At 42.0% G+C, this 14,559-nt stretch overlaps 1 protein-coding gene across 2 annotated transcripts in view; it reads left to right on the forward strand.

The window, feature by feature from the left end:
- The window catches only part of MYO1E (myosin IE), a 155,864-nt gene that overhangs the window by 103,502 nt on the left and 37,803 nt on the right, over positions 1–14,559 (forward strand). For both annotated transcript variants that reach the window (XM_026648261.2, XM_026648262.2), the window contains exons 19-22: positions 2,360–2,504; positions 9,141–9,255; positions 11,611–11,780; positions 12,333–12,478. In XM_026648261.2, the coding sequence (XP_026504046.1) occupies positions 2,360–2,504; positions 9,141–9,255; positions 11,611–11,780; positions 12,333–12,478 (576 nt within the window). The remainder of the gene's footprint in view (positions 1–2,359; positions 2,505–9,140; positions 9,256–11,610; positions 11,781–12,332; positions 12,479–14,559) is intronic.

Raw genomic sequence — 14,559 nt, forward strand, 5'->3', positions numbered from 1 at the left:
CTTTGCTTCAGTGCAGTTTGGTAAAGTTTAACTTCTTGTTATGAGTAAAAATCTTCCTGCACCCTTTCCATTCACAGTTACCTAACATCCAGAACAAGCTCTGTTCTGACACCATGAGTCAGTGTGAGTAAAAGTGGGCTGAGGCATGGGATGGACAGGAAATGCATGTTTGTGCAGTTGTTTTCATTGGGAGCTCCTTGGCAGCTCTGTGTAAGTGGAGATTTCTGGGCTGAATGGACTTTTATGTCTGAAATTTTCATTTGCATGCAAAAAGCCAAAGTCACTGAAAAGGCCTGTGTGTTTTAAAGCATAACCAATCCAAGAGCTAAACCCCATACTCCCATATTTAGACATATGACCTAACTGCTTATTGTGCATTTATAATGGATTTTTTTTTTGGCAGTCATGATTTGGCATTTTTTCAAAGGCATTTTAAACACAGGCTCAGCACTTGTGCCTGAATCACTCTTCCACCTCATATTGCATGAGCTCGAAAAGCCCAGATAGAGGGACATTAATACTTCTAATTGAAATGGACAGCATTATAAAATACACAGAGATGTGTTTGAGGAGAGTGCTATGCCACATGGCGATGCACAATATAATACCACCATATATCATTACATATTATAGAATAATGTGGCTGTCCTGAAACTTAGACACTTCACAGCATTCAGTGTGTGAAGTGATCATGATGGCTATAACTGGGAGCAAAAAAAAAAGAGTTTCAAAGGTTTTTTTTTAATATAGCTTTGAAGATTACTATTTATATTAAAAGTATTTTATTCTCCAATTTCCACCCCTACCACTCCCCCCCAAAATGGCTAGAATTTGTGATATGAAACATGTGTAAGACAAATTCAGAGGGAATATGCAAGATAATATAACTTAGTTTTTCTTACACTGACTTAGACTCCCCTATATTAAGATTCCTTACGCCTACTTAAACCCACAGTACTGATGAAATTACATGCTGAACAGCCAGAAGAAACTGGAAATTAAGCAGGGTAGGAACCTCTTTAACTTACAGCTTTTCTTGCTCCTCCATATAAATTACACTAATGTTAGACTCCCTGCTGCATCAGGATGGGTGTACCTAGGTCTAAGAGTTTTAGAGGGACCTAGTATTGTCCAAGTTACACCATCTTGCATATTACTTCAGCATTTGACCCTTAAACATTTATAAATAGAGCTGGTCAAGTTAGTCATTACAGATGTAGTTCCTTTTGTTGTTCACAAATTCTCCCAGTTTTCTTCTAGTATGTTTGCTGTTCATGAGTTTTTTCTGAAGTTCAGACAAGTACTTTGCATACTTTGGATTGTTCACAGTCTATTGCCTGTCACTGTTATTTGTGTTGTGTGGTTTGTCATCTACGTCGCATGGCATCTGATCCCTGTCTGGGAAATGTTTTATACAGAAGAACAATGAAAAATGAGCATTTCTAATAAATAACCATTTGTGCAGTTTCAGGGTCTGGAAACATTGGGTCTTCATGCCATGGGGAAGAGAGGCCAGCGTGAATCCCACCCTGTCCTGCCTCTTTCCTTCCATGAACCACCACTTCTCCTGTGGCTGGTTCTCTCAGGCAGGAGCTGCTTGTCCCTGTTACTGGGATCCGTGTTCTCTCTCACTCTACAAAACAGCAGGGTGGTACTGAGATACTCATCCAAGGAACATCATTCCCCACCTGCCATATGCCTGGTCTGTTCCCTATTACAGCACTTCCCTCCCACCTCATATTCTTGTTGTGGCCAGTTACAAAGCACCCCAATCCTGAGCAGGTGGCCATCATCACAGTCCCTCCCCACCCTCCTGAAGGGCTCTCTGCTGGAGACCGGGCCAGCTGCTGACAATAGCTGGGCTGGGAGAGTGAGGCTGGCTACTAGCTTAGAAATTAGAGGTTCTTCACAAATAGCCATAACAAGGATTAGAAGAGGGGGACAGAGAAGGGTTGGAATGGGAAACAGGCCGTGTGTTTGGGAAGGAATCAGTGAGGTGCCAAGGATGAGTTACTGATTACCTCAGGATAAATACTGCAGATGAACCTATTTGTCCTGAGATTGTTAAGGGTTAAGGAAGCAAAGCTTGATGTATGTGTTTTAGTTACCTACTATTGGTTTAGGGAGACTGGAAAAGTTGGGACCAAGGACATTCATACTGGACAGTACCACCTTTGTTAAAGTGAAAACCTATAAATTTGTGTGTCGTTCCACAATCCCTTTCATAAGCACTGTGACAACACAGAACAGAGGGGCCAACCCTAGGGGCAGTACTGACTGAGAGCCAGTGGCATTCTTCTCCTGCTGTGTGTGTGATGCCAAGTCTTAATATTTTTCTTCTCTCTTACTGCTGTCTCAGATATGCCATTCTGACCAAAGCAACCTGGCCTTCCTGGAAAGGAGATGAGAAAAAGGGGGTTCTCCACTTGCTCCACTCAGTCAATATGGATCCTGATCAATACCAGCTTGGGAAAACTAAGATCTTCATCAAAGCTCCAGAATCTGTGAGTATGACTGATCCGGAGTCTTAGCGCATGGCACAATTTGGTTGGTATAGGTACAGTTCTGCCTTCTCCAGCTGTGCAAGAGGCCTGTGCAAGCAGGACCTGAGAGGACTGGAATAATATCATTCTAGCCGAGCTCAACAGGTCACACAGGTCTGCTCTGAGGATGGAGGCAAGATTTACAGGTGCATTTATAGTGGGTGCAATATGCAAATAAAAAAAATAAATTAATGGAGATATCTTATCTCCTAGAACTGGAAGGGACCTTGAAAGGTCATCGAGTCCAGCCCCCTGCTTTCACTAACAGGACCAAGTACTGATTTTTGCCCCAGCCCCCCCTCAAGGATTGAACTCACAACTCTGGGTTTAGCAGGCCAATGCTCAAACCACTGAGCTATCCCTCCCCTAGTAATAATGTAATAAGGCTGCTGCATGACAGTGAGCATGAGAGTCTCCTAAGGAAGGCAAGGTAGGATGCAAGGATACTTTGGAAAGGGGGCTCCGTTACATAGCACATGAGGGTTTCATGGGACATGGCTTGCACTTAGTTGGTTGTATGAGAAATTGTAATATGCGGGGGAGTGATGCTATGAAAGCATATGTGTAACCATTAGAACAAGAAATAAAACAAGTATTATTTGATCAATCACAAACTTAACTAGTGAGGAGTAGAATCAGCGCAGAGAAAATGCCCAAAATATTGTGGAGAAGAAATTGTTTTGTATTTACTAGACCAGCATCAAATGTTCTGGCATGACTAAGATTTGAGAGATGACACCATGTGAGCATTAGGGAGCTGGACTATTTATCCCAATACTTGCTGAACTCTTGTTGAAAAAAAATCAAGTTCAACAACTTCTGTTGAAAAAATTTTTCTTCTTTTTTACATTTGTTATTCAAAAAAGATCCTTCTTAGTGGGAAAACATATCCCATTCAGCATCATGTAGTTCTTTTCAGTCTTGAGACAATCAGACTTTTGGAACAGAGTCACATTAATTAGGGATGGAAAAAGACCTATTGGCTCACTTAGAGCCTGATCGAACACCCATTGAAGTCAAGTGAAGCTTTAGATGACTCATGTAGGCTTATATTTTGTTTCTTTCAAAATAAAAGGAGGCATGTGATTGTTACGGGGGGGGGGGAACATTTGATTTGCTATGAGGGAGTGTGAAAGGAACTGACCATGTAATGAATACATTCATTTTTTATTAAAGAATTTCTCTTGTATTTTTGTTTCACAACGTATCTTACAGTGCCCAGCACTTTTTTTATCTTAATGTTTTTATTAGATGAGGGAGAGTGTGATTTTGATGGCCTTAAATTACAGCTGTTGGGCTGCTTTGCTTTGCTATACTGCAATTAGTATGACTGTTTGCACACACACACAAAAAAAAAGTGGTATGTGCTGACAGGATGCAACATCAGTAATGTTGCTATAACCTAAAGTGCACCGATTAAGGGTGTGACCATGCCCCCATTGAAGTTGATTGAAGTTTTGCTATTGACATAAGCAGAAGTCCTAGAGCCTGTGTGCCAAAATCCAGTCTAGTACTTGCATCATTGTGAAGGGACTTTTTATAAGCTTTCTGTAGATGGAGAGTTGCCAGCTAACTCTGAAATAAGGTTTTATGAATGGCAGACAGGAGGCCATTTCCATTACACACCTGAATAAATAACTGTCTTCACGTATAAGGGAAAGTGAGACCCAGAGAAAATGGCTTGTATTAGATTGTGGTTTTCTTTGTTTAATATCAATATGTATGACACCCCATTTTTATAGCATTTCTAAATCTTTGGAAGATTTCAGGGGCCAAACTGAGCAAAGGGTTTCTTAAAGTCTGAGTCTGCTGCTTGATCTCATGGTTTTTACTGTTTTTCAGGGATCTATTATTGGCTGCTTGAAACAAACTGCTCATGGCAGTTTAACAAACAACAGCAAGAGACAGTAAGCACCAATCTGGACAATATTTTTGTGGTTTAATTATGCTATAGTTAGCTGGGTGATCGTGCTGATGATAAAACCAGCACTAACAAAGGAGAATTTTTCTCCTATAAAAAAGGCAGCCTTCTAACAACAAAATTTACAGTGCCATAAATGGATGCAGTGAAATATGTTATATTCCATGGCAATTAAGAAAATTACTCTACTGAACAATTCTGTAAATCTGGCTGGATTAAAACAAATACTCTTTCAGCCTTTTATGACCATTATCCAGAATCTCATTAACTGATTAAAAAAAAAAATTTTCTGAGCCTATGATGGGTGTTTCCTCTGAGCACCACTGAGAAAAAGGAACCATCCCAAGGATTTTGGTTTATGTCCGTTTCACTCATATGCTTTCATTTATTCTTCTGGGTCCTGAATTAGCCAATCTAGAATATGCCATAAGAATCCAATTTTGTGGGTGACTGGTGCATGGTTATTTCCAGGGTTTTGCACTTGCATAAGGGATAGGATAACCAGATATCAAGTGTGAAAAATCGGGCTCGGTTGGGGCAGGAGGTAAAAGGGTCTTATATAAGACAAAGTCCCTAATATCAGGATAATCCCAATAATATTGGGACATCTGATCACCCTAAGAAGGGGACATACATTTCTGACAGGATAGCGCCCAAGGTACCAACTACTACATTTTCTGTAATTATTTTTTGTAATGTCACCTCTTGTGTTGTTACGTTATACCATGAATGGTTCAAGACATCACACTGACATTTAAGGCTGTAATTTAGGAGGCTACATTAGGTTACCCACACATCATACATGGAGAGAGAAAAAAAGGAGAGAAACTATAATTCCTCACAGTATGTATCAAAATGTAAAAGTCATTGTCAGCTTTTATATCCTATTCTATTTATAGCTATATACATAGAGTTGAGGAGGATATTTTTTATGTTTATGGGCATGATCCAATACAGAATAATCGCAGGGGCTGTCTGGTCTTTATTAAAACTATCAGGTTAATACATTTTAGTGTGAGTTCAGTGTTTTTTAATTTCACACACACAGCTTTGAGGCACTAAATAGTTAAGACGCACAGAAGTAAAACTCATTTCTAAAAGGAGTGTGGCAGTATTTCCGTATTTTTTTTGTATTGAAGCGCCACATTAACTTACCTCATTTCTACATATAAATTGAAAAATTTTCTTTTCTGCCCACGTCATTTCAGTACCCACAAAACAAACATTGACTGCACTCTCTAAAAAGGATTTAGTGTTTGTGTTTTTAAAGCACAGCATTCCCTGTGTTACATGTCAGAAGTTTGGGGGAAGAGATGGTGTTTTAATATTTTAAATGCGCTTCTTTAGCATTTCACTAACATTAATTGTCACCACCACAGGAACCTCTTGACATTATCCTGGTGTGTCCATAATGGTCCCAAATGCAAAATCTCTATCCAGCTTGAGTCTAATCCACAATACATGATCTCACAATTGCATTATATCTTGACAAGTGGGCCATTGTCCGAATCTCTGCTTGGAGTCAAACCCAAGACTTGCTCTGTGTCAGCAGCAATGGTAGTATGTCAAATATTGATTCTGACAATGAAAATATTAAACATGCACTGCTAACATCAGTCCCTTCAGTTTTTTAAATCCGATATGAAACTTGTTAGACTGGCCAGACCCAATTTTAACCATAAGATGAGCTGCAAAGCTTATGTTACAAATAAGGTGTTTGGACTAGAGCATATCTCTGAGGAAGAGCTCAGGATTGTGTGTTTTCTTTGCAACACATCTGATATCACAAGCACCTACCCTGTTTTTTCAGATATTATGCTTTAGAGGGAAAGAAAACTGAAAACCATGCTTCGGTATGAAACTTTTGAGCTACTGTTTTTACACACAGCTCTTCAAGTGATTACATTTATGCATTTGGCAACACTTTGTGTAGTCAGTTTTACTGTTTTCTTGATGCTGAGTTCCACTTCCTGACCATGGCAACATCACTCCCGTGCACTATTCAACACCCAGAACGCCCCTGCAGTTCTGAGGAGTTTAGAGACTGGGAGGACTTATCTCAGTGCTGCTGCTGAAGAAGAAGCTGGCAGACAGGCAGCCATGTGTACAGAGAAGTGGCAGTGATGCTTTTAGACCTGCCTATTGTCTCTTGCAGAAAAGCCCCTTATAACAGGCAAGTGAGCTGAAAACCCCTCCTAAATTATAATTCATCTTCCCAATTATTTGACTGGTATCATTTTAAAACTTGCTCCATTCTCAGTGGATTTTCCTTTAAGACCAACTTCCCATCCTAGGTTTTGTGTAAAAGCTTTATATTTACCATATGATTTCACTTTGGTAGCTCTAGTTACTTTGCTGAACATGCAGAAAAGCTCTGTTTGCTTTAAAACCCACATTGGATTACATTGGATAGGCATGACATTATTTTTCTTTTGGTAGCGTCCATGGTTTCAAACCCCATGACTTTGAAAGACATACACGCAAGCCAGCTAATCTTTTAAAATAATATCTTTTATGGAATTAAAACAGCCAACAGCACACTGGGAATTGGCAGCTTTTTGCCCCCCTTAGGTTATATTTTAAGCATTTTTTATGAAATTTCCTAATTCGTGCTGGGAAGCAAAGAGGAAATTTAGAGTCTCTGGTTTTCTCTCTCAGAAGACAACAGTGTCATGAGAAATTCCAGCAGTCTTTTCTAAGAAACACCCTGCAAAGATATAAAAATGAAGAGCCCCTGGCTGGCATAACTGATTTTAAAATGAAAAGAGAATAACCTAGTTTTAGGGGCTTCCCTTTTCATATGGAGTAAGTAGTAGAATTCATCACCTTGCTGGATTAATTTGTGTAAATCTCGTGGAATTTTGGAAGCAGTCAGGCCTGTGTCTACACTATAACTTTTAATTGGTTTAGTGCCCAATTAGTGCCACTACTGGCTGTAAGCATGGTTTTGTCCACGCATAGCACTGTCACATTGGACTATTTTTCTACTATTTTTGAAGATCTCTACTTGCAGTTCCATGTGTTGTGAAGTTTTATGGTCTGTTTGTATTCCTGGCATAACACATTAACATGCCTGTCTCTGAACCAAAATCCAGCAACCACATGTAGGATTCTGTGACTGTGGAAAACAATAGACTTATCTTCATGAAGGACCTTTCCCTGATTTCTACAGGATCTTCATGACCCACTTGTGAATATACTGGGATATTGCATATTTGCAGGGGAGAAACATACATATTGTTTGGCAACAGCCCCCAAAATATTTGTCAACAGACAACTTCAATAGGAAATAGTTACAGTTGAAAATGTCAGCATCATTAGGGTCTACCTAGTGCCTCAAAAATATGTTATCATTTCCATAGATAATAACTCAGAAGTCTAGAAATGAACATTTAAGCGTGCAGACACTATACTCATGCCATATATTCCTTCTCCACTTACATCTCCCCACCCAACTTTATCTTTGCCTCTTTATGATTTGTATATATATATACACACACAGTTAAGAATTCCTAGGATATTATAAAATCCTATTTCCTTATCAAGGGTCTAACTTACAATGTGCTATAACTAACATATAGTACACTATTACTTATTTTTAAAAAACTAAAAAGTAGTGCAGTTGTTAGTGAACATTAGAGGCATACCTACCACGTAGCTAGATCAGCATACGCTTATCTGAACTTAAGACACCATTCCATAAATCCAAGGTTTTGCTTTCTATTCCTGAGAACAACTTAACTCCTCAAGCACATCCTATGAACTGAAAGCTTACAGAGCTCTGACGTGGTAAATGGGAAATCTAACTAAAATGGGAAATCTTTAGTTATAATTATATAAGTGGCATATAATCTTATGTATGGATTGCCAAGAAAATAGTATTTCAGAACACAACAACGGGGCAACCTCAGGAACTTCTGGACATAGCATACAGGGAAATTTCCCAGAGACCCCCTAAAACCTTGCCAAGGAACAGTATATCACACACAGATTCATTGATCCGGATCCAAGCCATGTCTGGCAGGGAACCTAGAGCCCCGAGTAACTTGGACCCACAGAACCATCCAGGGGGCTTCCACCACTGAAGAAGAGTGTAACCAAGAGGCACAAGGAGTTTGAAATTCAGACTTGGACAGGGCAGGAGCTAGTATTTATTCACCCTCTGATGCCTCTTGTATGTGAAATGAGAGGGCAGTATCAAGTAATGCATCCATTATGACGTGTTATCTAAGACAAGACCAGCCCCCTCCTGTACTCTGGCAATGCCATGCCCAGATTCAACCAAGAAGGAGCAAATGGCAGAAGGGCGGGTTATGTAGTGTGACTGAGCAGGGCCCACTAGAGAATCACAGCCTAAAGTTGCGATAGGAGTGCTGCAGGGAGAAAAGACTATCCCTATTCACCATCCTCCAGACTTTGGCAGCAGGAGTAGGGGGTAGACTCTACATGAGCCATCGTTGCTCACATCATCATCAGAGGACACTTCTTCCTTTCCCTGCAAGATCTTTCTTTCCCAGTCTGATGCTGGGCCCACTGACAGTGCTTGTAAGGCACTCTTGGGTCTGGAGTGTAACAAATAGGTGGCATCCATGAAGGTTGAAAATGAAATGTGGATTTTTCCAAGCTCACTTATTCCTCATCTGACGTGTTTGACCCATTTCCCTCTTTATCTGTAGCTGTTTTTGCTTGAAGAGATGAGAGAACGGAAGTATGATGGATATGCTCGGGCAATCCAGAAGGCATGGAGGAAATACATGGCCAGGAAGAAGTATGTACAAATGAGAGAAGAAGGTATGTCTTTACTTCTAATGCTGTAGAAGCTACATGAACTATCCCAGAGCCAGAAACAGAGCATGATTCAAACAAGCACAGTAATATCTCCCATCCTGGAGTGCAAACTCTTGCATTGCTTTGTTTGAGGTTGAGTGCATTTTGCTAACAATTTGAAGTGGTAGGGATAGAGGTTATCAGGGCCAGCTCTAGGATTTTTGCCGCCCAAGGCAAAGACAATTTTGGCTGCCCCTCCCCCCCCCCCCCGCCCCGCCTCAACTCCGCCCCTTCCCCAAATCCCCAGCCCTGCCTTCTCCCCCCAGGCTCTCAAGCCTGGGAGGGAGGGGGAGCAGCGGCGCGCGAAACGGCTGCTTCGCCCGCCACGGCCACTCGGGATCTCCCCCTCCCTCCCAGGTTTAAAAGCCTGGGAGGGAGGGGGAGACTCCGAGCGGCCGCGGCGCGGGCGCCGCTCCTCCCCCTCCCTCCCAGGCTCTCAAGTCTGAGAGGGAGGGGGAGCAGCGGCGCGCGAAACAGTTGTTTCACGCGCCGTGGCCACTCGGGATCTCCCCCTCCCTCCCAGGCAGGAGCAGCAGAGGTGAGCTAGGGCGGCCCGCGGCACATTTTTAGGGGCGGCATTCTGGCGCCGGCCATGCCGCCCCTAAAAATGTGCCACCCCAAGCACCAGCTTGTTTGGCTGGTGCCTAGAGCCGGCCCTGGAGGTTATCTAATACTTAGGGAGAGAGCTTCCCACAGCTAAACAGAAGCTGGGACCTGGGACTAATATAAATTCAGTCCTAGAGTTTGTCATGCTTTATTGCCTTCCTAGGCAATAGCAAAACACTTCTACAAGCTCTTAGCTTTAAACCAAAGGTGAGGCATGCATGTTTTGAAAAATGTCTGATTCTTATTAGAAAACAAATCTGTTATGGTGGCAGAGGACTTTGAGTAATAATTCAGGTTTTGGGGATTGGTACTAGATATAGATACTGTTTCATTTCCGGGGACAAATCTTGCTAAGCGTATAGTTCTACAGTAACTCCTCACTTAAAGTCGTCCCAGTTAACGTTGTTACGTTGCTGATCAATTAGACTATCAGAGAACATGCTCGTTAAAAGTTGTGCAATGCTCCCTTATAATGTCGTTTGGCAGCCACCTGATTTGTCTACTGCTTGCAGGAAGAGCAGCCTGTTGGAGCTAGCTGGTGGGGGCTTGGAACCAGCGTGGACCGGCAGCCCCCCATCAGCTCCCAGTTCCCCTAAGTTCCCCGTGCTGCAGCCGCCCAGCAGGCTATCAATTGCTGGCAGTTCAGCTGTCCCTCCCTCCACTGCCATGTGCTGCTCCTGCCCTCTGCCTTGGAGCTGATTTCTGGAGCCTCCTGCTTTCTGTGCGGGGGAGGAGAGAGAGGAGGGCTAATGTCAGGGTGTCCCCCTCCTCCCTGCTCCTGCACCCCACTTACCCCATCTCCATAGAGCAGGGGGCGGGACAGGACAGGGCTCAGGATGGAGGGAGCTTTCAGCTGCTGTCTCAACTTGCTGATCTACTTAAAAAGGCAGTGTACTTAGAGTGGGGTCAGCATACTTAAAGAGGTAATGTGCATTTCTCTCACACACGGTGTGTGTTTCTGTCTCTGTCTGCCATGCTGTCTCCCTTCCCTCCATTCCTGCTGTCTTATAGAGTGTGAGGCTACATTAACAACAATGGGTTAACCCTTGAGGGCTCAGCCGATTGCTAGTTCATCATTTAGCAGTAAGGCATTCCCTGGGAAATATCCCACCCTCTGACTTCACCACCTCAACCAAGCTTCACAATCATCATCGCTGTGTACAGTATTAAATTGTTTGTTTAAAACTTATACTGTCTGTGTGTGTCTGTGTGTGTGTGTGTGTGCATATATATGTCTTTTGTCTGGTGAAAAAAATTTCCCTGGAACCTAACCCGCCTATTTACGTTAATTCTTATGGGGAAATTGGATTTGCTTAACATCTTTTCGCTTAAAGTCGCATTTTTCAGGAACATAACTACAACATTAAGTGAGCAGTTACTGTGCAACATTTTTTTTATTTTATTTTTTTTGGCAGTTGCTCTTAGAGAGTTCCACAGAGATCAGATTTGCATCAGAACTTCCCCAAATTCTGGAGGTGGTTCTCCATTCTGGGCAAAGTGTTTAAATAGGTACGGCTTTCAAAGCACACATCTGCCTGTCAAAAGGATTACCAGCTTAAACAGTGCCTTTTTTCACCTGCCAGACAAATATATTTGCCTAAATTTTCTTCTAATGTTAAGCTCCTCTTGAAGCCCTGTGAGCTCTTTCTATTCATGAATTTAGAAAGTTCTTTGGTTAGCAGTATTTATTAATGTACTCTTTTGGTGTTCAAGCCTCAGATCTGTTGCTGAACAAGAAAGAGAGAAGGCGAAACAGCATCAACAGGAACTTTATTGGGGACTACATAGGCATGGAGGAGCATCCAGAGTTACGTCAGTTTGTAGGGAAACGGGAGAAGATTGATTTTGCAGACACAATTACTAAATATGACCGGCGGTTTAAGGTATGGTTACAAAAAAACCTCCTGATCCTCAGTCTAGTCATGGTGTCTAAGTTATGGAGCAGTGTTTTTTAGGAACTACCCTATAAAGGAAACTCCACCATGCTTGGAAAAGCTCAGTTTCTGATTGTAAATAGGGTATAGAGCAGTTCCATACAACCTAGGATTTCAGATCTGAAGGAAAACCATCACTCTTGGGACTAATGGATAGAGGATGCCGTCACATTCTTTAGCCATGGTCCATGTTACATCATTTTCACACTTTCTATCCCAAGGACAGAGGGGGCGGTGGCAGATGCTGGGTAGAAAGTGCTGTTGGAATTAAGAAATAGAGAATAGGGAGCAAAGCTATATCTTTATCTAAATGCAATCCAAGCTGAATAACATTCACCCACTTCTCTACATCCTCCTTCCCCTGCCCCCCCAAGCAAAATAAAGCTGGTACATTATGTATCTGTGGCACATTCATGTGTTTCTTATTTGGCTAATTTCAGGTGCCTGTGTATTTTGATGATGCTGTACATTTATATTTTTTCAAATCATTTCACATTTCAGGGCGTGAAGCGAGACCTTGTCCTCACCCCAAAGTGCATATATCTGATTGGGCGTGAAAAGGTGAAGCAGGGGCCAGAAAAAGGCCTGGTGAAGGAGGTGTTAAAGCGGAGGATTGAGGTGGAAAGAATTCTTTCTGTTTCCCTAAGGTCAGTGCCTGGCCAGGTTCTTTCTGCTGGCAGAGAAAAATCATGTAGGAACAGGAGAGGGGAAGTTGTTTACTAGGGATGGAATAATATGAGCACTATTCAGTGAATTTGAAAATTATTGGAGGCAAGGGGACTGGCAGTTCTGAAAGCAAACTGCTTTTCCGTTCTTACTAATATGCTAGCTCCAGGAGTACACACACTTACATTTACACACAAACACATGCAGATTTTCTGAGTACCTGTTAAAGTGGTGCAATCAGTAGTTCTTTTACAGGAGTTCTCAGTTTGGCCCATGGCTTCCCAGAAAAATGTTCTCCACCTGCATTATCAATCATAATTAACATTAAGAGGTGGTAATGACTTTTGATCTAAGACCGAAGTTTGGAAGTAATTCCTAATGCTTTTTGAGTATATTTTGTGAGAGTCCTACTTCCTAGAATGCTTCCAGAAAAGCTTGCTGGAGTGATGTTCTCTCTGGCCATTCTACATTAAGCCTTTAGTGCTGGTTAGGCTGCTAAGTACTTCTGCTGACCAAGGGCCAGACACATTCCCGATTACAGGAAATAGCTTCTGTGGTCACATAATTCTTAGAAACCACTTCCAGGTGACTCAGTACAAAACAGCAAGAAACTGCACATCAGACAAATGGATTCCCATGTAAAACACGTCCTCCCTCACAGAAGCAGAGAACAAAGTCTCCTGCCATCTTTGTATTTGTTATCACATTTTGCCAGTGCTGGCATTTGATTGACATTCAATACTCAATGATACAGAGCTATCTGCTTAGGGCAATAAGTGGAGTTAAATATTAAACTAAACTAATTATTTTTAAAATATTCCCATACTTAAGTATTATGGGTTGATAACTAAAAGTAAACTTTTGAAGTACATGTTTATAAATATCTGTCTCATACTAGCCCAGTGTAAAATGGGGTGTAAAATGCACCAGCTCTCACTCTATGGCATTTCTAATCAGATAGATTAACACATACTGGTCCTGTTCTTTTCCACTGCATTTTCAAAGCAAGCCTGTGTTGTTTTATTTGTCACACATTTATAACAAGAATTGCAACCATGAATGGCTACAGTAATAGGTGTTGGCTGGATGTTAGAGCAAAGTCTCTTATTCTGGTGCCTGAAAACTAAACTGTGAGTGAGGGTCCTGAAAATTACTACATCCAGACACTCAGACTAGGACCCTAGTACTCTGTGTATACAGCTGTACTGAGTAAGCTAAAAAGAAGCCTGCCTCCAGATTGCCAACTCAGTAAGAGTGGTTACATTCATTACCTCAGATGGAAGCGTACCTTTCTGTAGATAAACCAAATCTGATAAATTCAGAACTCTATATTTATTATATTGATGTTATATTTAATGAGGCTTTGGCCATGAGTTGTCAGTGTGCTGTTATCATCATAAACCAATGCTTGTGGTTTCCAAAAATTTCAGAAATTACATGGCATAAGACTGTCTCCAGATTTTAAAAAATAAATCTAGTGAGGGTTTTTTTTTTTTTTAAATGTTTTCATTTTAGTGTGGGCCGAACTCAGAATGAATATTACTTACACAGGTTCTTGTTCTATATTGAATTAGGGTAGCCAGGCTAAATCAAGTAGGAAGAGGGGCACAGAGGTTACTATCTGTAATAGGACCAGACTTTATGGGGAATCTGAGATACTACTGCCCTGACAATGGCAAGAATTAAACGTTTTCATTGCCATTCTTAATAGATTTTTACAGAATTATTGGAATAATACAGAATCCTTCCTATTGTACACTTAATGCCAATTCACGTGCATGTATATTACCTAGGGTTACCATATCTCATAAATAAAAAAAGAGGACCCTCCACGGGCCCTGGCCCCGCCCATTTCCCCACCCCCAGCCCCGCCCCAACTCCGCCCCTTCTCCACCCTAACTCCGTCCCCTCCTCCCTTCCACTCCCAGCCAGGGGGAAAGGGCTGCCCCAGTGCTACCGGCTTCAGGATTTGCCGGGCAGCCCTCAGACCCTGCGCCCCCGGCCGGCGCTTCCCCAGCGCAGCTGGAGCCCGGGAGGGGAAGCGCCCAGCTGGGGGCGCAGG

Source organism: Terrapene carolina, unplaced genomic scaffold, assembly GCF_002925995.2.
Source record: "Terrapene carolina triunguis isolate 2854851 unplaced genomic scaffold, T_m_triunguis-2.0 Scaffold67, whole genome shotgun sequence".
In the NCBI taxonomy this organism is placed as follows: Eukaryota; Metazoa; Chordata; order Testudines; family Emydidae; genus Terrapene; species Terrapene triunguis.